The following is a 24,855-nucleotide window of genomic DNA, read 5'->3' as shown; positions in this document are numbered from 1 at the left end:
GTTCAGATCCAGAAGACATTTATTATGATTGTTCATATCGGACTCCTTTGAGACTGATTTTTGCTGAGTGAATTTAATGCATATTATACAGTATATATATATTTAAATCTTCCATTATAAGTAAATGGGAAAATCCAGATTATTATAAATTTTTTATTTAATAATTGCATTGGGGGGGGGGGGGGGCATCGAATAGACTCGCTATATCGCGGGTTGTTCCACGTGAGATGTATGAAAGACACATCGAGACCGGCGAGGACAAATTATTAACGTAAATGTTTTACCGCATCGGTCCCTTCAAAATGCGGCCCTCTGCTGTTGATTTTAAAGTATTACAAACTTCATCATTGATTGATTGATAGTCTTGACATCGATTTCTGATTATTTATTTTAAATCTTTGTCTGGTGGACAATTTAATCATATTAAACTATAAAATATGTCATGTGTAAACTGTTTTCTTTCTTTTTTTAAAGTTATTGTAAATACTTCTATCAGAGTGATAAACTATAGTTAATTATCTTATTCCAAACTTTTAAATGCCAAATTCAACCAATCAGCACCTCGCACATCATTTGGAGCGTTGGATCAAAGCCCATCGTCCTGACAACGGCGAGTATAGCGATCGAAGCCACAGTGAAGTCTGCGCGTCTTTCTCATCACGAGTAGCTTCGTTGCGGCTTTTTTTTAACAATTCAACCTCGAGACAACTTTAATAAGAAGATGGCGGCCACGGCAAGTCACACCGAACGTAAGTAACTCTCCTTTTGCCCAGCAGGGGGCGGAGAAGGGTCGAGCTGGATATTTGTTTGCTGAAGCGGTTGGGATCGATACCAACACTTCCGGTCTTTGCATTAAATGAACCCAAATTTATTTGATGCAAAGACTGGAAGTCTTGTTAAGAAGATAAATATGTGTTTATGCTAATATCTGCTGTTTGCAATGCATCAATGTCAAATAAGGATTTAAATGGTGACGACTTTGGGGACAACAGTTGGACTGTTGGACAAATGAAATCCTGGACACGTCCTCGCTGAAAGTAAAACCTTCATGTCAATTCAGGATGTTATCTCCTCTGCCATAGTTTAAAAAATATATGCTCTTAATCATCATTTTCTTTTGGGTGGGGGCTCAACCTTTATTTAGAGTTATTGAAAATACTTCTGACAGAGTGATGAACTAGTTAATAAGAGCGTAACGGAAGCTACGACGCAGGCAGGAAGAAACCCAGACGTGACGACGTTATTATTAAATACAATGTTTATATTATCACAGGAAGGGACGTAACGTCAGGCAGCTTATAAGGAACTTTAATATTATTTGTTTTTTGTTCCTTTCATTCAAATCAGTGGCGTTTGGGGGGGGGGGCAGCTTCGTTTAATCCATCGAGTTTCAGTAATAATTGATCATTAATGCAGAATAAAAGCAGGAAGATTCAGTAACTTTCCTTTTGCCCAGTAGGGGGCGCCCTTATATCATCGTCAAAATTATACCCGGAACTCAACCCGGGAATTCGACGAGCCCGTTGTCAGCGCTCAGGACGCTGATTGGCTGAGCGTTGGTTAAACAGCGACGATGCCCCGCCCCCTGCGGACGGAGAGAGAGGAGAAGCAGAAAATGTTCCATCGTCTCACGGAAGAGTTTCAGTCTTTGCTGCTGCGATGATTATTTTATCTTGATAATCTAAATGATCTGTTAAAGTCTGCTTTGTGAAATAATGACACAGATTCCAGAATCATCTGTGTTTCATGCTGGGGGGGGGGTTACAACAACTTGGTTGTGTTTCCCTCCCTCGCTGAGTAAATTCTCTCCATCTTCTCTCATCACCCGAAGCGACTGAGATCCAGGAAGGTCAGCTCCTCCGAAGCGTCTCCTCCTGCTACCTGGTGCAGGAGTTCATCGGGGAAGGGACTTTTGGGAAGGTCAACATCTGTGCCAACCTGAGAACGCAGGAGAAAGTGGCCGTGAAGTTCCTGAACAAGAAGAAAGGGAAACTCCACCTGGAGAAGGAGGTGCAGTTCTTCAGTGTGTGTGTGTGTGTGTGTGTGTGTGTGTGTGTGCGCGTGTGTGTGTGTGTGTGAGCCATTTTGGTGCCCTAGGCGAGATTATGATTTTGCGCCCCCCCTCATAACGGCAAACATTATATATATAAAACATTAATAACAACAGCCACATGACGAACCTTAAAAGTTTAATTAATCTTCATAACAACTAGCACACGCTATACAATACAAATAATAATTAAATAATAATAAAATAAAATAAATAAACAGAAATAAAACAGGGTTACTGTTCAGATTAAGAGGAAATTAAAAGTCCTGACAGCTTCCACACAAACAATGCAAAACAGATACAGAGCAAATAATTTAGCATGATAGCTTACATTTAAAATGTTACACGTCTGGACTTCCCTGCAGCAAAGGCATCGATGGTATCATCAAATGATACCTGTCTGAAAGCTCATGATTTATGCTTATTAAAGCAAGTCCATTGAGACGCTCTTGTGACATCGTGGATCTCAGGTAAGTTTTTATAAGCTTTAGTTTGGAGAAGCTCCTCTCTGCAGCAGCAACTGTCACGGTCTAGCTGAGGTGCGCATTGATAAATCCCCCCCCCCCCCCCCCCCTTGGACGGTCAAGGCATTGTGTTTCAGGTCATACCAAGAATGACAAACAACGAGGGGGAGGGGGTTGTTTTTAATTTTTTCTGTATTTGTTTGTTTTTTATTTTCTAGGCAGAGCATGAGGAAAGGGCGCCCGTTGGGGCTATGAATTATAACTTATTAGTTTATTTTATTATTATTTTTTTTTTATTTTTTTTTTCGAGACTTGGAGTGGCGCCCCCTCCAGCTGGTGGCGCCCTAGGCAACCGCCTAGTTCGCCTATGCCTAGAGCCGGCTCTGTGTGTGTGTGTGTGTGTGTGTTTGTGTGTGTGTGTGTGTGCGTGTGTGTGTGTGTGTGTGTGCGCTCCTCCAGAACATGAACCAAGTCTCCCGTCTTTACCCCCCAGTTCCACATGTTGGAGCTCCTGAGGGCCTTGAACCCAGACCGGTCAAACATCTCCAAGGTCATCGAGCAGTTTGAGCACGGGGGCAACGTTTGTCAAGTGTTCGAGCTGCTCGACATTAATCTGCTGGACCTGATGGAACGTCGGGACTGGCAGCCGCTGTCCCTGGATGAGCTCCGGTCAATCGGCCGTCAGGTGTGTGCTGCAATATGACATCAATCACCCTGTTGCTAAGCAGCAGCAGGACACGTGAAACGGTCCCGTCTCTGTCCCTGCAGCTGTGTGTGGCGTTGGACTCCCTGAAGACGCTTGGCGTCGTCCACACGGACATCAAGCCGGACAACATCATGCTGGTGGACCGTCTGGAGCAGCCGCTGAGGGTCAAGCTGATTGACTTTGGACAAGCCGTGGAAGTGTCTGAAATCCGGCCGGGGATGATGCTGCAGCCGTGTGGATACAGGTGACCTGTGGGGGGGGGGGGGGGGGGGTTGGTCCTCGCACGCAGCCAACAAGAGTTTTCTCACCTTTGACCTTCGTCCTCCCACCTCAGAGCTCCAGAAGTGTCCCTCGGCCTGCCCTTCGACGAAGCCATTGACGTGTGGAGCGTGGGATGCGTCCTGGCGTCCCTCTACCTCGTAGAGAACGTCTTTTCCATCGACGGCAACGTGCAGATGGTAAAGCGGACCGCAGCGCACGGCCGAGCCGAGCCGGTCTCCACGCCGGAGACTGACGGGACTCTGTTTGTCGTTTGCAGATGAAGGACATTGTGTCTCTGCTGGGCCAGCCAGAGGACAAGCTGCTCTTCGCTGGGGTGTACACCAAAGCGTATTTTAAAAGGGCGCCCCTTTCCGCCAGGCCGAGGTGGAGGCTCAAGGTACGGCGAGCCGCGTTCCAGTGCGTCTGAATGCATCCATTGTGCTCGACATCCTTTGACGCGATCCTCACGTCTTGTCCCCGCAGACCTCACAGGACAGCTCCGCTGACGTCCCCGTGCGAGGCGGGACACCTGGCGACTGGCGCGGCCCGTCTCTGGACAGCCTGCTGGATGTGAGCGCTCTTTGTTGCAGAACCGGTACCTGCTGATGATCCGTCTCTGAGAGGATCAACTGACCTGAATCCGTTTCCCCATCCAGGTCTATCCGAGAGGCGACCTGGTCCAGTTCTGGGACCGGCGGGCTTTTGTTGACCTGCTCAAATGCCTGCTGCGCCTGGACGCCGCTGAAAGGATGTCCGCCCGTGAGGCCCTGCTGCACCCGTTCATCTCCATGTCCCACCTGACGGAGGACAGTGACTGCAGTGGACAACCGGAGCAAGACGCTGCCGCTGCAGACGCTCCTCCGGCCACGGACAATGTTGCTGCTGATGGAGGTACGAGCTCTGACGCTCCGGAAGCTCCGGAAGTTCCAGAAGCTCCAGAAGCTCCAGAAGCTCCAGAAGCTCCAGAAGATCCGGAAGCTCCAGAAGCTCCAGAAGCTCCGGAAGTTCCAGAAGTTCCGGAAGTTCCAGAATCTCCAGAAGTTCCAGAAGCTCCAGAAGCTCCTCTGACCTCAAACGTCGCAGACGATGCTGCAGAAGCTCCGGTCAAGGAAGCGTCTGATGAGGTTCTGCTGGAGGAGCCAGATGGGACTGAACAAGAAGGAGCTTCCAAACGAGACCTAGAAGCTCCTCCGGACTCCACCAGGAGCTTCAAGAAACGAGTCAGAGAGGCGTTGGGGAGGCTTTTCCGGCGCTGTTTTTGTTGCTTCCGACCAACGACTGTGGAGGACTGAAGTTTTTTTTTTTGTACTTTAATCAAATGACGATCAGATACTTTTCAAATCTTTCTCAGGCCCAAAACGCTTTCTAGTCCCCGTCGTGCCTCCAACGCCGATCCGCATCGCAGAACTTTAGGACAGGAGACGTGGACGGTAGGGGGGGGGGGGGGCTCTTTGATCTGTGTTGCTGTCGTCCTGCTTTGTCTCCTTCCTCGATGCGTTCGGCTGGTCCCGTTGCCCGTGCAGGTCGTTCGCCGTCTGGCTCTGGATCCCGTTCGCTGGGAGTGACTCGTTCTTTTCCTCGTGTTTGGCCTCCCCCTGAAATTGCCCCCCCGTGCGGCTCCAGTTTCTGCTCGCGTGTTGAATGTCTCTCCTTCCAGAACGCTCAGATCTGCGTCAATCTGAAATGTAACCGCCGTTGGGCCGATCAGAGTCTCAACAGTCCGTTGGTCGCTCTCGCTGCTCGTGTCTGCGACCGCCCCGAGGAAATATGGCGCCCCCCCACCTCCTCTCCCTGCTGGTGCACCTTCTCGGGATATCCTGACGGCGGTTTACGAGACGCCTCTTTGTCCCGCCTCCATCCGGTCTCTGATGTCCTCCTCGCTGCGTGTCCCGAAGTCACAATGTTCCGATAGTTCAGAGGGCTCTGCTAAACCTTTTGGTTTCCTCGCCGGGCCGCTGCGCTCTCCGGTGGGAACGTGCACGCTCGTGGATAACGTTCCTTTTCGGGTAGAAGTATTCGTCGTAGTTTTCTAACACAACCTCAGATTTCTTTAGCTCCGCCCCCTTCCGCAACAGTGAATGCTTTAAAAATGTTCCCGTAAATCGGGGGACTGACTTGGACCTCACCGTCCTCCGTATTCAGTCTTGTCGCCGCCCCAAAATGCTGGAAACGCTGCTTCCAATCTCGCTGTTCAGTCGGCCGGTCGAACGGGAAATCCTCCGGGGGGGTTCGACTTCACCGTTTCCTTGAAGCCGCACGTCCGTCAGCAGCTTCTGACGCCGTGTGAAGCAACCGGATGTCCACACAGTGCTTTGGCTGAGCTAACGTGAAAGGGTTAAACTGGCAGCCGCTGTCCCTGGATGAGCTCCGGTCAACCGGGCGTCAGGTGTGTGTTGCAATATGACATCAATCACCCTGTTGCTAAGCAGCAGCAGGACACGTGAAACGGTCCCCTCTCTGTCCCTGCAGCTGTGTGTGGCGTTGGACTCCCTGAAGACGCTTGGCGTCGTCCACACGGACATCAAGCCGGACAACATCATGCTGGTGGACCGTCTGGAGCAGCCGCTGAGGGTCAAGCTGATTGACTTTGGACAAGCCGTGGAAGTGTCTGAAATCCGGCCGGGGATGATGCTGCAGCCGTGTGGATACAGGTGACCTGTGGGGGGGGGGGGTTGGTCCTCGCACACAGCCAAGAGTTTTCTCACCTTTGACCTTCGTCCTCCCACCTCAGAGCTCCAGAAGTGTCCCTCGGCCTGCCCTTTGACGAAGCCATTGACGTGTGGAGCGTGGGATGCGTCCTGGTGTCCCTCTACCTCGTAGAGAACGTCTTTTCCATCGACGGCAACGTGCAGATGGTAAAGCGGACCGCAGCGCACGGCCGAGCCGAGCCGGTCTCCACGCCGGAGACTGACGGGACTCTGTTTGTCGTTTGCAGATGAAGGACATTGTGTCTCTGCTGGGCCAGCCAGAGGACAAGCTGCTCTTCTCCGGGGTGTACACCAAAGCGTATTTTAAAAGGGCGCCCCTTTCCGCCAGGCCGAGGTGGAGGCTCAAGGTACGTACTGAACAGAAAGTACTGTAACGACTGCTTCAAGGATGTTTTGCTCTATCTGTTGTCGTTAGCCTGTTTATTCTAATGAGGTTTCTCTTTTATTTGAGGACTGGTTTGTTTTCTTTGATGGCGGGTTGTGGAAGCAGCACAATACGGTGAGCGTATTGCGTCACTTCCTGTCCGCACAAATTGTTTGTTCTCTCTGCCACTTTTTCTGCTCTTTTCCCACATAACTTTAATCATTACCTGTCCTATTTATTGTTAGCGGATAAACGCCGCCAATTTTCACAACTCTTTGGGGCGTTTCTCCTTTGGTTTGATAAGCTAACTATCGAATAGCTTTTAGCACCGCTAGCTAGCTAGCGATGGCTTCTCCCTCTGCCTCTCCGCTGTCCTGCTCAGTGTGTCAAATGTTTAGCTTCTCCTCTGCTTCCTTTACTGACAGCGAAACGTGTAAGAGGTGTAGTCTATTTGCTATGTTGGAGACGAGGCTAAATGATTTAGAGACCCGGTTCCGCACCATAGAAGCGAATCCAGTAGCTTCTATAGCTAGCCAGCCCTCCCTTAGCGGTGCGGACCGAGCCGCTAACCGTCTCCCGGCTGCTCCCGAGCAGCCGGGACACCAAGGCGGCTGGGTGACTGTTCGGAGGAAGCATAGTCCGAAGCCCGCTACGGTTCACCACCGCCCCGTTCATGTTTCTAATAGATTTTCCTCGCTCAGCAACACACCTGCTGAGGACAGTACTCTGGTGATTGGTGACTCCATTCTCAGAAACGTGAAGCTAGCGACTCCAGCGGCCATAGTGAGGTGTATCCCGGGGGCCAGAGCGGGCGACATTGAATCAAATTTGAAGTTGCTGGCGAAAGCTAAACATAAATACCGTAAGATTGTAATCCACGTCGGCACTAATGACGTCCGGCTACGCCAGTCGGAGGTCACTAAAATTAATATTGAGTCGGTGTGTAGCTTTGCTAGGACTATGTCGGACTCCGTAGTTTTCTCTGGCCCCCTCCCCAATCTGACGGGTGACGATATGTTTAGCCGCATGTCGTCATTCAACCGCTGGCTGTCTAGGTGGTGTCCGGAAAACAACGTGGGCTTCGTAAATAACTGGCAGACATTCTGGGGAAAACCTGGTCTTATTAGGAGAGACGGTGTCCATCCTACGTTTGGTGGCGCAGCTCTCATTTCTAGCAATCTGACCGAGTTTGTTAGACAACCAAAACCCAGACAATCCAGAGTCGGGACCAGGAGTCAGAGATGTAGTCCTACACCCATCTCTGAGCGTCCTCTGGATCAGTCACCCACCCAGAACCCCATCCAGAACCCCACACGGAACCCCATAGAGTGCAGCTATTGCCTCATCTAAACCGTGCTCTTGTCTCTTAGACCCGGTCCCAACTAAGCTACTTAAAGAAGTCTTCCCCTCAATCAGTATTGCTTTGCTAAATATAATTAATCTATCCCTACTCACAGGCTATGTACCCAAGTCTTTTAAAACAGCAGTCATTAAACCGCTTCTCAAAAAACCAACATTAGATGCTGATGTCTTGGCTAACTATCGGCCAATTTCAAACCTTCCATTCCTGTCAAAGCTTTTAGAGAAAGCAGTTTCCAGTCAGCTGTGTGAATTCTTACAAGACAATCAGTTATTTGAGGTTTTCCAGTCGGGTTTCAGAACTCATCATAGCACAGAGACAGCATTAGTTAAAGTCACCAATGACCTTTTAATAGCGTCTGATAATGGACTTGTCTCCGTGCTTATTTTATTAGATCTCAGCGCAGCCTTTGACACAATAGATCATCAGATGATTCTGTTACAGAGGCTGGAACAGTCTGTTGGTGTTAGAGGATCTGCATTAAACTGGTTTAGATCATATTTATCTGATAGATTTCAGTTTGTACGTGTTCATGATGAATCTTCTACGTACACTGAAGTTAAATATGGAGTTCCACAGGGTTCAGTGCTTGGACCTATTCTGTTCACGCTGTATATGCTACCCTTAGGTAACATTATTAAGAAACGTAGCATAAATTTCCACTGCTATGCGGACGATACTCAATTGTACCTGTCCGTTCAGCCAGACAAAGTCGATCAGTTGGTTAGACTTCAGACGTGCCTTAAGGACATTAACTCCTGGATGACCGAGAACTTCCTGTTATTAAATCTAAATAAAACTGAGGTTCTGGTTCTTGGGCCAAAGCATCTCAGAAATGTCTGTTCTAGTGTTGTAGTTGAACTAGATGGCGTCTCAGTGTCCACCAGCACCACTGCCAAGAATCTGGGTGTAATCTTTGATCAGGACCTGTCATTTCAGTCCCAGATAAAGCATATTTCAAGGACTGCGTTCTTTCACCTTCGGAATATTTCGAAAGTCAGGCACCTACTAACCCGAAAAGATGCAGAAAAAATAGTCCATGCTTTTGTGACTTCCAGACTGGACTACTGCAACTCCTTACTGTCCGGCTGCCCCAAAAAGTCTATTAAACATCTCCAGCTAATCCAGAATGCAGCAGCTCGTGTTTTGACGGGGACCAGACTGAGAGAACACATTTCCCCTGTTCTGGCGTCTCTGCATTGGCTTCCTGTTAGGGAACGGATTGAATATAAAATCCTTCTACTTACTTTTAAAGCCCTCACTGGCCAGGCCCCTCCTTACCTTACAGAGATGATTATCCCGTATTGCCCCACTAGGACCCTGCGGTCCCAAAACGCTGGCCTGCTCGTGGTTCCAAAAATTTCCAAGAGCAGACAGGGGGGCGGAGCTTTCAGTGATCAAGCTCCTTTATTGTGGAATCGGCTCCCCGTTTTGGTTCGTGAGACAGACACCATCTCTATGTTCAAGAGTAGATTAAAGACTTTCCTTTTTAACAAAGCTTATAACTAATCAATGCAGTAATCAGTATAATCAATCTGCTGTCATTAGGCAGCATTGGTGGCTTAACATCATGACACACTGAGCTCCTCCCCCTTTATCTGATTATTTATGTTATAAATAGATGTGTGCAATATGTCTCTATTCCCCGTAGTCTTGTTCGCTCTCTCCCGCTGTTTGTCCCTCTCTCTCTTTCAGGTCCTTCTGTCCGTGGTGCTGCAGAACCTGGACCTGTGTCCCTCAACACTGAAGTCCACGTCGCTAGCATTAGCATTTAGTTTTTGTCTGCTCCTGCTCTGTCTCACTATCACTTCCCTATCCATCTCCTTGACTCGTCTCCGACCTGCCATTCTCTCTCTCTCTCTCTTTCTCTCTCTCTCAACCCAGCCGGCCAGACAGATGGCCGTCCACCATGAGCCTAGGTTCTGTCCAAGGTTTCTGCCCGTTAAAGGGAAGTTTTTCCTTGCCTCCGTTGCTCTTGTGGGTCAAGTTGGGTTCTGTGTTTCCCTGCAGGTCTTTCCCTGCTAATCCTGTAAAGTGCCTTGAGATGACTTTATGTTGTGATCTGGCGCTATATAAATAAAACTGAATTGAATTGAATTGAATAGAGATGGTGTCTGTAGAGATGGTGTCTGTTCCCCGACCCCCTAAGGTTGTTAAATTGTACAGGAGACGTGTTACTCCTGGAAACCTTATAAAAATAAAAACTGCTGCCACAGAAATTAATAATAGTAAAACCATTAAATGTGGACTTTTGAATATTCGCTCTTTGGCGTCAAAGGCATTTTTAATAAATGATCTGATCTCAGATCAGCATGTTGATATTTTCTCTTTGACTGAAACCTGGCTGGGTCCTGAAGATTATTTCAGTTTAAATGAAGCCACGCCTCCCAGTTATGTTAACTCTCACATTTCTGGAGACGCCGGCCGAGGAGGTGGAGTTGGAGCCATCTATAACTCTGAGCTCCAGATTAACACTAAACCTAAATTAAACTATACCTCCTTTGAGAGTCTTATTCTTAGTCTGTCACTCCCAACATGGAAATCAAGCCAGCCAGTCCTGATTGTTATAGTTTACCGCCCTCCAGGCCCAGACTCTGATTTCATGTCAGAATTTTCAGAATTTTTAACAAGCTTAGTTCTGAAAGCAGAACAGATACTTGTTGTGGGAGATTTTAACATTCATGTAGATGTCAGTGACGACTGCCTTGCTACTGCCTTCCTCTCATTACTGGACTCAATTGGCTTCTCCCAGATAGTGAACGAACCCACCCACAGCTTTAACCATGCCTTGGATCTGGTTCTCACATATGGTATTGATATCGATCAATTAATTGTATTTCCACTGAACCCTTTTTTATCAGACCACAAGTTCATCACTTTTACGTTTGTATTATTGGACTACGTTCCATCAAACAGAACTGCCTTGACTAGATGTCTGTCTGATGGTGCTATTGCTAAATTCAAAGAAGTGATCCCGTCAGCATTAAACTCTTTATCGAGCCTTAACATTACTGAGGAGTCGTGTGTTAACTTTAGCCCCTCCCACATAGATCATCTTGTAGGTGGTGCTGGGGACTTGATGCGCACGACGCTTGACTCCATCGCCCCCTTAAGAATTAAAAAACTAAAACCAAAAAGGAAAGCTCCGTGGTTCAATTCTGAGATTATATTGTTAAAGCACACAGCCAGAAGACTGGAGAGAAGGTGGCGCTCAACTAAATTGGAGGAGTCTTGTTTAATCTGGAAAAACAGCCTGAAAATGTACAGGAAGACGCTCCGCAAGGCAAGAGGCGCATATTACTCATCTCTAATAGAAGAGAACAAATCTAATCCGAGGTTTCTCTTTGACACCGTAGCTAGGCTGACACAAAGCGCCAGCTCTGTTGACCCTTTTGTTCCGACAGGTCTCAGTAGTGAAGATTTCATGAACTTCTTCAGTACCAAAATCGAATCGATTAGGGACGTCATTCATCAGCGTCTGCCTTCGTGTGGCATTGACCCCTCCCTGAGTGATGGAAGTAGAGATACGGCTGTCACTCTTGATAGTTACTTGGATAGCTTCACCCCCATTAACTTGCAGCAAATGAGTGCAGCTATTGCCTCATCTAAACCGTGCTCTTGTCTGTTAGACCCGGTCCCAACTAAGCTACTTAAAGAAGTCTTCCCCTCAATCAGTATTGCTTTGCTAAATATAACTAATCTATCCCTACTCACAGGTTATGTACCCAAGTCTTTTAAAACAGCAGTCATTAAACCGCTTCTCAAAAAACCAACATTGGATCCTGATGTCTTGGCTAACTATCGGCCAATTTCAAACCTTCCATTCCTGTCAAAGCTTTTAGAGAAAGCAGTTTCCAGTCAGCTGTGTGAATTCTTACAAGACGATAAGTTATTTGAGGTTTTCCAGTCGGGTTTCAGAGCTCATCATAGCACAGAGACAGCATTAGTTAAAGTCACCAATGACCTTTTAATAGCGTCTGATAATGGACTTGTCTCCGTGCTTATTTTATTAGATCTTAGTGCAGCCTTTGATACAATAGATCATCAGATTCTGTTACAGAGGCTGGAACAATCTGTTGGTGTTAGAGGATCTGCATTGAACTGGTTTAGATCATATTTATCTGATAGATTTCAGTTTGTACGTGTTCATGATAAATCTTCTACGTACACTGAAGTTAAATATGGAGTTCCACAGGGTTCAGTGCTTGGACCTATTCTGTTCACGCTGTATATGCTACCCTTAGGTAACATTATTAAGAAACATAGCATAAATTTCCACTGCTATGCGGACGATACTCAATTGTACCTGTCCGTTCAGCCAGACAAAGTCGATCCGTTGGTTAGACTTCAGACGTGCCTTAAGGACATTAACTCCTGGATGACCGAGAACTTCCTGTTATTAAATCTAAATAAAACTGAGGTTCTGGTTCTTGGGCCGAAGCATCTCAGAAATGTCTGTTCTAGTGTTGTAGTTGAACTAGATGGCGTCTCAGTGTCCACCAGCACCACTGCCAAGAATCTGGGTGTAATCTTTGATCAGGACCTGTCATTTCAGTCCCAGATAAAGCATATTTGAAGGACTGCGTTCTTTCACCTTCGGAATATTTCGAAAGTCAGGCACCTACTAACCCGAAAAGATGCAGAAAAAATAGTCCATGCTTTTGTGACTTCCAGACTGGACTACTGCAACTCCTTACTGTCCGGCTGCCCCAAAAAGTCTATTAAACATCTCCAGCTAATCCAGAATGCAGCAGCTCGTGTTTTGACGGGGACCAGACTGAGAGAACACATTTCCCCTGTTCTGGCGTCTCTGCATTGGCTTCCTGTTAGGGAACGGATTGAATATAAAATCCTTCTACTTACTTTTAAAGCCCTCACTGGCCAGGCCCCTCCTTACCTTACAGAGATGATTATCCCGTATTGCCCCACTAGGACCCTGCGGTCCCAAAACGCTGGCCTGCTCGTGGTTCCAAAAATTTCCAAGAGCAGACGGGGGGGCGGAGCTTTCAGTTATCAAGCTCCTTTATTGTGGAATCGGCTCCCCGTTTTGGTTCGTGAGACAGACACCATCTCTATGTTCAAGAGTAGATTAAAGACTTTCCTTTTTAACAAAGCTTATAACTAATCGATGCAGTAATCAGTATAATCAATCTGCTGTCATTAGGCAGCATTGGTGGCTTAACATCATGACACACTGAGCTCCTCCCCCTTTATCTGATTATTCATGTTATAAATATATGTGTGCAATATGTCTCTATTCCCCGTAGTCTTGTTCTCTCTCTCCCGCTGTTTGTCCCTCTTTCTCTTTCAGGTCCTTCTGTCCGTGGTGCTGCAGAACCTGGACCTGTGTCCCTCAACACTGAAGTCCACGTCGCTAGCATTAGCATTTTGTTTTTGTCTGCTCCTGCTCTGTCTCGCTATCACTTCCCTATCCATCTCCTTGACTCGTCTCCGACCTGCCATTCTCTCTCTCTCTCTCTCTCTCTCTCTCTCCCTCTCTCTCTCTCTCTCTCAACCCAGCCGGCCAGACAGATGGCCGTCCACCATGAGCCTAGGTTCTGTCCAAGGTTTCTGCCCGTTAAAGGGAAGTTTTTCCTTGCCTCCGTTGCTCTTGTGGGTCAAGTTGGGTTCTGTGTTTCCCTGCAGGTCTTTCCCTGCTAATCCTGTAAAGTGCCTTGAGATGACTTTCTGCTGTGATCTGGCGCTATATAAATAAAAAAAACTGAATAAAGTACGAACGCTGTTAGTTTTTTTTACCACTTTGTATTTGGGTTTAATTTACGATGGAAAGAAGAAATGATTGTTTTATCAATGAATAATGATTTGATCATCTGTATTTTGTTCATTCATCCAGTGAATTATCTAAATACCTATCCACAGGATCCACAGCTGTCTTGATGAGACGTCATCAGATGCTTCCACCTGGAACAAGAGAACACGGAAGTGTCAGAATCATGAAAGCAATAAAACAAACGCAAATGATTCAGGGTTGTTAATTAGGTCTTTTTGGTGCCCGTAATTGCAGAATAGGATTCTGAACAATTAAAACTCGTAAACAACGCAAATGTAAACATTAAATTAAAACACACAAGTACTGCAGGTTCGAGCGCCGGTACGTTTTTACACTTTTGTGACGTCGGTCGAAAAACATAAGATCTAATATATTTATTGAAAAATAGCTTTTATGTGTTGCATCTGGAGCAGTTAGAAAATAAGTGTCGCGTTTTTCGGCATAATAAAGCGCCTTTGGTTAGAATCTGTGATTTGGACCCAACCATGAAAAGTCAAAGTGAATCAGAGTTGATTTGTAATTTTACCTGATTTTTTAATCCATAAATGGTTTTAATGTTAACATTTAATGTGTTTTTTTTCTGGACTCATTCTGGTTCAGATCCAGAAGACATTTATTATGATAGTTCATATCGGACTCCTTTGAGACTGTGATTTTATTTATATTATATATTATATATTAAACTATAAAATATGGGTCTTTCTTATCACCAGTTGCTGCTCTTTTTAACAATTAATTTAACTTCAACTTCAACCTCAATTTACTGTCCAACATGAAACAGATTATACCGTTTGTTTTCCTATAAATAGTAAATAAAGTTACAATCCATGAAACGTTCAGCACCGCTGCATTATAGGAGCCGACGGCAGTCTAACAGTCGCTATACTGAATGATAATGAGAGGTGTCCCTTGTGATAGCTGCTAATGCCTTCACGGAACCTCAAACGGTGACATATAGAGACACCCTCGAGAAGATAACACACACACACACACAGTGTTGTGTAATAACAGGCAGTGAGGAAGAAGAGGCAAAGGAAGATAGTGAATATCATACTTTAACACTATTGTAGTGAAGAACTTGGATGAGAGACCGGCGTATATTTTATGAGAAAAAGACAGGAAGAGATGGAGACAAGAGTGAATCTTTGGAAGTCGGACAAATTCAGGATATATTCAGAATATTTCAAGGTAGTTACAATCACTAGGACACTTCAAGGAGATCACACACTCATGCACAGTGTGTGAGTGTGCGTGCGTGTGCTTTGAAGGTGGAATCCAAGCATTGCCAAGATCAAAGCCATAAAGGCAGCTGTGACATTCCTTTCATCTCTACCTATAACTGCTGACCCAGTATGAGGTGCAGACGTTTCCTGACAGTGGAAGCTTCTGACAGAGAGATGACTGAAATCAGCTGCCAAATGTCCCCTCTGATGGACAGGGTCAACGTTGAGATTAAAGAGGAGCTGCTGTTGTTCTTCCTCGGGTTGAGACACAAGAAGACGATGCAAGCCACTGAGAAACGTCTTCGACGTGAGCTGCGCGACGACTCTGTGATTCTCTCCCAGAGTAAACTTGTGGGGAGCTACAGCATCCAACTGGACAAGAAGCTGCTGGCGGGTTTCCTTGACAAGCTTCAGGCAAAAAAAGATTGCCACCCATGGAGCACGGAGAATGAGCTCCAGAAAAAAGAGATTCAGCACCTCAAAGCCGAGCTGGCTGAAGCGAAACAGGCCAGCCAAACAGATCAAGTCCAGTTTCTGGAGGCTCAGGTCACGGCCCTCTGTGAGGTGCCGCAGAATGCTTCATCGTCCGACTGCGACTGCCTCCGGAAACAGCTGGCGACGGATTCATATATTGAGATGCTGGAGGAGTATCTGCATTATGACAGGGAAGCCTTTCACAGTCTGCACATGGCTTCCTGGAAGAGGGACAATGAGTGGGTTGCAGTTCTGGAAGGAATGAAGGCTGAACATGAAGCCCAACATCAGGCATCCAGCGCAGAGATTGATGCGTTAAAAGCTGATCTGAAGGCATCGCATCATCTGCGGCAGCAACTCCAGCAGGAGAAGAACTCCCTGATACAAGAGTTGGAGACATCCAGAAGTCAGCAAGTGGAGGAGATTGGGGCAATCTCTCTGGAAATGAACACTGCTAAGAATGCTCTGAAGGAGCTGCAACGTCGTTGGGAGGAGAAGGAGCAGAAGTCGTCTCTTCTCCAAGAGACAAACGTTCAGCCGAGGGAGGAGCAGGACCTGCAGGAGAAAGAGGCGTCCTCCACACCCCAGCTTAACCTCAAGGAGAGATCATCATCCTGCAATGAAGCTGATCTGCAGGAGAACAAGGAGAACTGTGTGACCGAGCAGGGGCCTCATTTAGAAAATGAAGAGGAGCTGGAGCACACAGACAAAACCGACATGGAAGATCTTCAGAGCCCCGTCCCAGAACAGAAGCCACAGAAAAAAAAGAAGTGGTACAGAAGATTGCTGGCCAGACTGAAATAACTTATTTAACCTCCGGACAGCTCCGCCCCTGCACATATGTCCGGACACCCTTATGCTTCTTCAAGCATAAGGGTGTCCGGACATATGTGCACTTGGCACCAGGACACGCTCGATGATCGACTTTGTAGTCGTCTCACCGGACTTGCGGCCGCATGTCTTGGACACTCGGGTGAAGAGAGGGGCGGAGCTATCAACCGACCATCACCTGGTGGTGAGTCAACTCCGATGGTGGGGGAGGATGCCGGACAGACCTGGCAGGCCCAAACGTATTGTGAGGGTCTGTCGGGAACGTCTGGCAGAATCTCCTGTCAGAAGGAGTTTTAACTCCCACCTCCGGGAGAGCTTCGACCATGTACCGGGGGAGGCAGGGGACATCGAGTCCGAGTGGACCATGTTTCGTGCCTCCATTGTTGAAGCGGCCGATCGGTGCTGTGGCCGTAAGGTGGTCGGTGCCTGTCGTGGCGGCAATCCCAGAACCTCTTGGTGGACACCGGTGGTGAGGGACGCCGTCAAGCTGAAGGAGTCCTATCAGGCCTTTTTGGCAGCAGACAGGTACCGACAGACCAAGCGGGGCGCAGCTACCGCGGTTGCTGAGGCAGAAACCCGGGCATGGGAGGAGTTCGGTGAGGCCATGGAAAACGACTTCCGCCCGTCTTTGAAGAGGTTCTGGACCACCATCCGGCGTCTCAGGAGGGGGAAGCAGTGCACGGTCATATAATGGACATATGTCCACTACAGAGCTTTCTGGTAAACACCAGAAAGCTCTGGCCAAAGCAGGAGAACAGGCTTCTCTGGTGTCAAATGTAAAATGTTTCTCCTGAACTATAATCACAACTTTAAATAAAATTAGCAAAAAAATGTCCATTCGAGTCCTGTGTGTTACTAACTATTTATTACATGAACTGATCCGTTCCGATGACAGCAGACGACTGGACTCGGATCTGATTACGGATGAGTCGTGACCGTCCTGTTGAGGCGATGTAGAGTTTCAGAAGTCACGAATGTGCACACTTAACCCTCTTGACTCACCTTCACCATCGTTTAAACATACTCACTTAGCTGATTTGTATTTTTGGATTCTAAACATATACACAGCTATAAATAGTCTATCAATACTTCATCACATATAGTTTCTAATCTTTATATAAATCTATACAGACAAAAAAAACACACGCTGACTTTAGTTTGTCCCTTCAGAGAGCTAGCACAGGAAGTTTGTGTATTCCTGTTTCCTCCCAGTGACTGACATTACGTTCCAGATTTACGTTGCAGGAAAACATTATGAATTTTTTTTGCAGGACTTCTGCGAACCCTCAAAGGATTCGTTCGAGTTTTTTGGTTACATAAATCTGGTAAATCCATCATCAGTGGTGGGTAAGCTGGTTACAAGAGTGGGCTTCAAACGCAGCGTAGAAGTTAGCCTTAGATGAAGCCACCTCGAGCGAGAGAGAAAAAAAGAAGCGACGCGAAGATAAAAGTCAAGAAATTAAGAAACAACAAGAAATTATTCAAGAAGAAGAAAACTACGGCTGATTCCTCTCCCGCTACTCAGCCAACGAGGTATTTTGCCTGTTTTATTTTGTAGTTATTTGATTTTTCTTTAAATTTGAGATGAATTGTTTTGTTTTTTTAACTCTTGTTTTCTTTAGCTCTGAGTCATTGATAAAAAAAATAAAAAAAGAAGTCAGCAGTAATACTCCTGGAAAGCTGTTCAATTAACGAAGGAAATAATCGCCAAATACGAAAATGGCGTCCGGTGTCTTCGGATTTCGATTTTTCTCAAGAAAACTGCGCATAACGATATGGAGAAATCAACCATTTCAAAATGTATTTTTATTTTTAAACTCAGCTAAATAGAAAGAAAAGGGAATTCATCTAGTTTCCACTATTTCTTACGGGAAATATAACTTCGACTTTTGAATAAATTCTGAACAGTATTACAGAACTAATTGTATTCTACAACGGAGGTTCGACTGGCTGCAGGGCTGGGTGGATGACAACGTGTCTGTTAACGCGTTCACAACTCGTGAATGTGTTCATCTTGAAATCACGAGACCTCTTCCATGAACAAATGATCTTGCGCTCTAACTTTAATGTCGCAGTCTCTATTACCATTCCTCGTGCTCCATTCTTTATGATCTGATGCCCTCTGCTGGTCACATAATATATCAGAATTACATTGCATATCATCACAGTCAGTAGGATTTTCTTTGCGCAGTTAATGTTTTACAAATGTGAGATTTTATCCGGAAAATATTCTGTTCGTTGTGTTTATTCAGGAAAGTGTGCTGCAGTTACGGCTTGCGTCCACTAGAGGCTGTCGGCTCCGGCATTTCAAACAAAACATTTAAATTTTAATTTTAATGCCATTTAAAAACCTCGTCTTTTTTCCAACTGTAGCTGAACTACGTTACGATGAAGTATTTTCACGGTAGCATTTCGAATAAAAACATTTCTTACGCCTTCAAAACACTAAAAAATAAGGAGATTTTCTCGGCTTTGAGTTTTCATTGGTTTAGCATGAAACACGTGACCCGGAAGTGTCTACCAGACTGCGGGTAACTTTTTTTTTTTTTTTTTTTTTTCAAACTTTATTAACTTAACTCACAGTACAAAACTCACAGCATAGATCTCGCCCTTCGACATTACATCAAACATTCACATCTTCATAAATCAAACATATAAGTAAATCCAACAGTGAGGCATATACAATCACTAATCCAGATCCAAATGAAATGTGCAAAAGAAAGGAAAGGATGAGAAGGAAAATAAATAAACACAAAAACAAACAAGAATACACACAAAAATAAAATATACAGGAAAATACAACAAAGGTTACAAGCAAGGGGTATGGGAAAGGTTAAATTCTGACATAAATGTGTTCAATCTTTTTGCCTGGGGAGTATTTATTTGTTTTAGTATCACCTGTAACAGGGACAGCTTATTCCTAAGAGCAGGCCATGACGGGGGTGATTTAGCATACCGACATTTGTGTATATAGTACTTTGTAATAATAACAAGATTGTTCACCAAAAACTCACTATTTTTGTCTTTGAGGATTACTCCTAACAGAATATCTTGAGGGGACCAAGAAGCAATGTCTCTGGAACTGGACGATATTAAGTCAAAGAGAGATTTCCACAGCTTTTGGACAATCTCACATTCATAGAACACATGCTCAGACTGCGGGTAACTAAAATAACTCTCTTTCCCCGCCGGTCTGTGACGTTTTCTTCACTGCGCTGTGTTTTATGTTATTCGGTATTCACGCGACCCAGATCCGGTCCCGGTTCGTGACTCGGTTCTGCGGACCGTCAGTGAGAAGGACGGGGCGGCGGAAGACCCCCCCGCCTCGGACACTATTCCGGTTATCGCTTCTCGGCCTTTTGGCTAAGACAGTGGTCACTCCTTGGCAGTAAGGTCTTTCCAAATTATTGGAAAAATCCCTTAGCTTGAGAGGAGGATATTGTTCCATTTCTGTGTTAATTTGTTGTATTTTGCACATTACTTGCTTGTTTGCACTTTTTCCACTTGCACTTTAGGTCTACCTCAAGGTGAGTTTTAACATTTTTTATATTTTACATTGTATTTTACCTGTTTTTAGCTAATTTATTGTTTTTAGTGGTGCCTCTCGCCATGTCGGCTGCACGTGCCGGCATGCGGAGGCACCACAGTGTGCGTTTTAAGTTCAGGGAGGAGGGTGGGAGGCTCCTGGGGATGTCGAGGCTAGACTTCTCCAGGAAGCTAATCCAGCAGGCCCTAGGTTTTCAGCCAGATGACCTCCATTGTATTTTGACCCTCCCTTTTAACAAAGGTTTTGACGTAAGTTTTATGTCCGATTTATTACTGAAACAGTTTTGGATGAAGTGTGAAAATGTGAAGACCCAGTTCTCTGTGTTCGAAATTGAGAAACTGACTGACAATAGCCTTAAAACGGTTATTGTCAGGATGTTCAATGAAATGGTGAACGCAGGAGACATTTTGGTTTGGCTGGGTAGATACTGCACGGTCAAAGGACAGGCTACCAAAGTGAGGGATGTGGATGGCATTTGGAACTGTGCCTGGAGGGTCCCCATTCAACAATGGGAGGACCCTCAGGGCTTCCAGGGCCTGAAGCATCTCCCGTCCATGATAGTCCTGGGAAACGACCGGGGCTACATCCACTATCAAGGACAGCCCAAGCTGTGCCACAAGTGTGGTGAGCATGGGCACCTTGCTGAGGCGTGTCCGCACATCATTTGTGGTAAATGTAGAGAGATTGGGCATACATTTGAGGAATGTACCAATGGCAGAAAGTGTAATCTCTGTGGAGTCACTACCCATCTCTTCAGGGATTGCCCAAACTCATTTGCTAACAAATTGAAGGCCAGACCGACAATGACCGACACACCTGCGGAAAATGGCGGCAAAGTGCTGATTGAAGGGGCGGGGCTGGGAAATTCAAACTTCCCGCCAAAACTGGTGATTGGAGGAGAGCCCGGTGAGGCGGGAAAAGGGGAGGGGCCTGAACTCAACCCAGCAGAGGGAGCTGAGGAGCCTGCCGTGGCGAGCCAGGCAGCTGGGGAGCCTGCTGGGGAGAGTCAGGCAGATGGTGGAGCTGGACCTAGCTCTTCCGGTGAGGACTCCACTGGAAGTCTTATCACAGTGAGTGAAGAGGGGTCCGGTGAAACCTGCCTCCCCAATGCCCAGCCCTGTTATAAGAGGACTGCATCGGAACTGTCGAGCTCTGAGGCTGAGGAAGCCTTGGAAAAGAGGGGAAGGGCTGAGCCAGGCTCTCACAGTTCCTCTGTGGAGCAGGACGAAGCCCCCCCCTCCGGTTCACCAGGTCAGTGTTCCTTCCTAACAATTGCACTGCAATCAACTCCATTGGAACGGCGAGCAGATATTGCTTTCCGGAAGACAGGATCTCGAAGTTCACCTCCCGACTGTGAGGATATTATGACATGAGATCCTGTTACAATATTGGCGGACACGTACGACTAGGTTTAGTGTTTTAATTATTTATTGTCTTTTAAAATGTTGTACCTGTTTTTAATAACCATATTCATGACCCTCACCTTCACGACAATTAATGTCAGGAGTGTGAAGTCGAGGGTGAGGGCACAGAGTATTTTATCCTTCCTTTACAATTTTAAGTCGGATGTGTTTTTAATTCAAGAATGCAACCTTCCGTTTTTAAAGAGGTACACGCAGTGGGAGGAGATGTGGCCACTCCCGTCTATATGGAGCGGATCAGATGAAAACAAGAATGACGGAGTGGCCATTTTAGTAAAAAATCCTCAGATTGTGGTGAAGGGCAGCACTGTGGTGAGACACGGTCGGGCACTTTTAGCACATTTGACTTTTATGGAACAGGATTTTAACCTCTTAAATGTTTATGGTTTTAATGACAAAAACGACAGGTACGACTTTTTAGAAGACCTGCAGTCCCACATGCTAGGTAGGGCGCCATTAGTTGTAGGGGGTGATTTTAATTGTATCTTGAGTAGGCAGGATAGGAAGAGAGCAGGGACAGATTTTAAAATAGACAAGACGTCGGTTTTACTTCGGGGAATTTGCAAGGATTTTAAGCTGACTGACTGCTTTAGATCCATGCATCCCAGAGAGGAGGGCTTCACCTGGACCAGTGGTGACGGCACCAGAGCCTCTCGCATAGATTACATTTTTACCCGGGGTTGCCCACCCACCGATGCTAGATTAATCCCTGTTTTCTTCTCAGATCACTCGATGCTGACCTGCACCCTCTCACTCTCTTCAGGTGTGACTGTAGGGACGGGTCTGTGGAAGCTCAACTGCTCCCTTCTAGAAGATAGGGAGTTAGTTAGTCAGTACAGGGAGCAGTACACAATGTGGCAGACCCTCCAAGACTTCTACGATACACGAGCACTATGGTGGGAAATGGTTAAAAAAAGGACCCAGACTTTCTTTAGGCAGGCAGGTAAGAGAAAGAAAGATAGGGAAAACAGACGCATGATGGGACTGCAGAAAAGACTGCAGCGTTATTTTAGATTAACTTTACAAGGTTTGGATTTTAGTGAGGAGGTAAAATATATTAAGCGTGAAATGTCAATTTTAGCAGATAACCACAGTAAAGGTGTCATTTTAAGAAGCAGGGAGAAGCAGCTAGAGGAAGGGGAAAAGTGCACGCGATACTTTTTTAGAAAGATTTTAAATAAAAGAGGGGCAATTTTAAAACTAAAGGACCCTAACGGATGCACTTTTAATACTTCCAAAGAAATACGAGAGCATATAGAAAGCTTTTATTCTGAATTGTATAGAGAAAAACCTGTTTTTATTGACACCTTGAATGAAGTTTTATTTGACATTTTGGGATCTTTTAGCACCTGACTTACTGACTGTTTTTATGGAATTCGAACGACTAGATCGGCTACCTGACAGTTTTAGGACAGGGATAGTGACCCTCCTATTTAAAAACAAAGACAAGACTGACATTAGAAACTGGAGACCAATCACGCTTTTAAACTTTGACTGTAAACTTTTTAGCAAACTTTTAGCAGTTCGGATGTCCCTTGTTTTAGAAGACTTGATTCACCCGGATCAAGCCTGTGCCGTCCCGGGGAGGAAGATCACCGACAGCCTCGTACTGATCCGAGACACCATCTGTTTTGCGAGAGACAGGAATATTCGGTTAGTTGTTTTAAACCTAGATTTTGAGAAAGCCTTCGATCGGGTCTCGCACCAGTACCTGTTCCAGGTACTGCAAAAAATGGGGTTTCCAGGGAGGTTTATAGCTTGGGTGGGATTGCTGTACAAAGACATCACCAGCAAATTCATGGTTAACGGGGATCCTACAAAAGCAGTGGAGATTAACTGCGGTGTCCGTCAGGGTTGTCCGTTATCCGCTCTCCTCTATGTAATCTGCATCGAACCGCTGGCACAGGTCTTGAGAAGGGACCCACAAATCCACGGGGTGGTAGTACCAGGGTCTGGGGGACTGAGTAGCAAATGCATTTTATACATGGATGACATCAACGTTTTATGCACTGACCTTTTATCTGTCAACCGGACCCTGGACTTGACTGACTGGTTTGGGCGGGCTTCTGGTTCCAAACTGAACAGAAGCAAGACGCTAGCCCAATTTTATGGCCCTTGGACACCAACTGAACGTACAGGACTGCCCCTGACTGTGACTCAGACTGACCAAAAGATTCTGGGGATTAAATTTGACAGGGATGGGGGAGGGCATACAAATTGGCCAGACGTGGTAGGGAAAGTTAGGCAGAGACTGGGGTATTGGGGACTAAGGGAACTGACTATGGAAGGGAAGGTTTTAATCATTAAAGCAGTGATTTTACCTTTGCTTTTATTGGTCAGTTCTGTTTTTACCCCTCCGAGGAGAGTGATTTTAGACCTGGAACGAGCCATTTTTTATTTTTTATGGGGATCCAAGTGGGAAAGGTTGAGGAGAGGTGTGGTAAAAAGGCCAAAGGAGAAAGGAGGCAAGGGGGTTCCAGACCTGACCTTGTTTTTAACGTCCTTGTACACCACAGCGCACATTGGAGCAGCCACAGCCCCATCCAGAAACCCAAAAACTGCGGCCATGGCACGCTTCTGGATGGGGTCCTACCTCAGACACTTAAAGATTTTACCCACTGATCTTAAAGTTCCTGTGTCTTTTAACCTGCCACCAGCTTACACTGCGATTAAAAATTTCTTAAAGAATTTTAATCTGGAACATGAGGAGTTGTCGGTTTTAACCAGCCATCGCTCTCTTTTTTGTGTTGTGCAGGAGCGCGAGCCGGTGAGTCCAGTGCGGGGGCTTGCACTCGGCGAACCCCAAACAGTTTGGCGCAACGTGAACCATCCTGCTCTTCCAAACAAGCTCCGGGATCTGTCCTGGATGGTGGCCCACGAGATCCTCCCGGTCAGGTCCGTAATGCACTCCCGGGGGATGGCAAGACTGTCGATCTGCCCCCGACCGGGTTGTGGCGCCCCGGAGTCGGTGAGGCATCTGCTCTGGGAGTGCGGCGCTGCTGTGGACCTGTGGGAAATGGCCAGCTCCTTGAATTTCCCGTACTTGCCAGCAAGGGAGGTCCTCACTGCACAACTGGTCCTCTACGGAGTGAACCAAAAACAAGTGCCTGCAAAAGAACATGCAAAGCAGTGGCTCGCCATCACCGCCATCAAAGACGCCATCTGGACCTCCAGAAACTTGCTGGTAAGGAAGCACATGCAGATCCCCCCCGTGGCTGCGTTCCGGATGGCGGCAGCAACCGTCAAAGCAGCTGAAGCTGCAGGCGGAAGGCTGCGGACGCAGCCACAAAGAAGAATCGCCTCTGTGCCCATTCGGACGAAGGAGCTGGACCCACGAAAATAAGGACACGGCAGCGGCGGCCTGGCTCTCCGGGTGAGGCAGGCGGGAAGGAGCACGAGGGCGGGGGATCTCCTCTGGGCACCGGGGCAGGACCCCGACAGACCGGCTGTTTGGAGGAGCAGGATGAGTTCCCCTTGGTAGGGACTCACTGCGCTCCGGCACAAACTGAAAGATCAGCAGAGCCTTTTAAACAATGCACTCCTCTTTTAAAGACTGTTTTAAGGATATTTGACACAGTTTTAACTTGTATAAGATCATCTTTTCACAAACACTTTTATCTGTATAACCTCTTTTAAGGCAGAATTTTAATGTCTT

General features: G+C 46.5%; 2 protein-coding genes across 2 annotated transcripts; both read left to right on the top strand.

The window, feature by feature from the left end:
- Positions 1-6,898: 6,898 nt before the first annotated feature.
- Positions 6,899-7,756, top strand: LOC137915682 (uncharacterized; the record flags this gene model as incomplete). Its single annotated transcript, XM_068758825.1, has 1 exon — positions 6,899-7,756. A coding segment is annotated over exon 1 (858 nt), but the record flags the coding sequence as incomplete, so codon positions are not given.
- A 7,345-nt stretch (positions 7,757-15,101) lies between these two features.
- On the top strand, positions 15,102-16,205 carry LOC137915679 (sarcolemmal membrane-associated protein-like). Its single transcript, XM_068758824.1, has one exon. The coding sequence runs from the start codon at positions 15,102-15,104 to the stop codon at positions 16,203-16,205; it is 1,104 nt and encodes a 367-aa protein (XP_068614925.1).
- Positions 16,206-24,855: the final 8,650 nt, after the last annotated feature.

This window comes from Brachionichthys hirsutus, unplaced genomic scaffold (genome assembly GCF_040956055.1).
Source record: "Brachionichthys hirsutus isolate HB-005 unplaced genomic scaffold, CSIRO-AGI_Bhir_v1 contig_408, whole genome shotgun sequence".
NCBI lineage: Eukaryota > Metazoa > Chordata > Actinopteri > Lophiiformes > Brachionichthyidae > Brachionichthys > Brachionichthys hirsutus.
The sequence above is the reverse complement of the archived record's forward strand: the minus strand, read 5'-3'. Positions and strand labels throughout refer to the sequence as shown.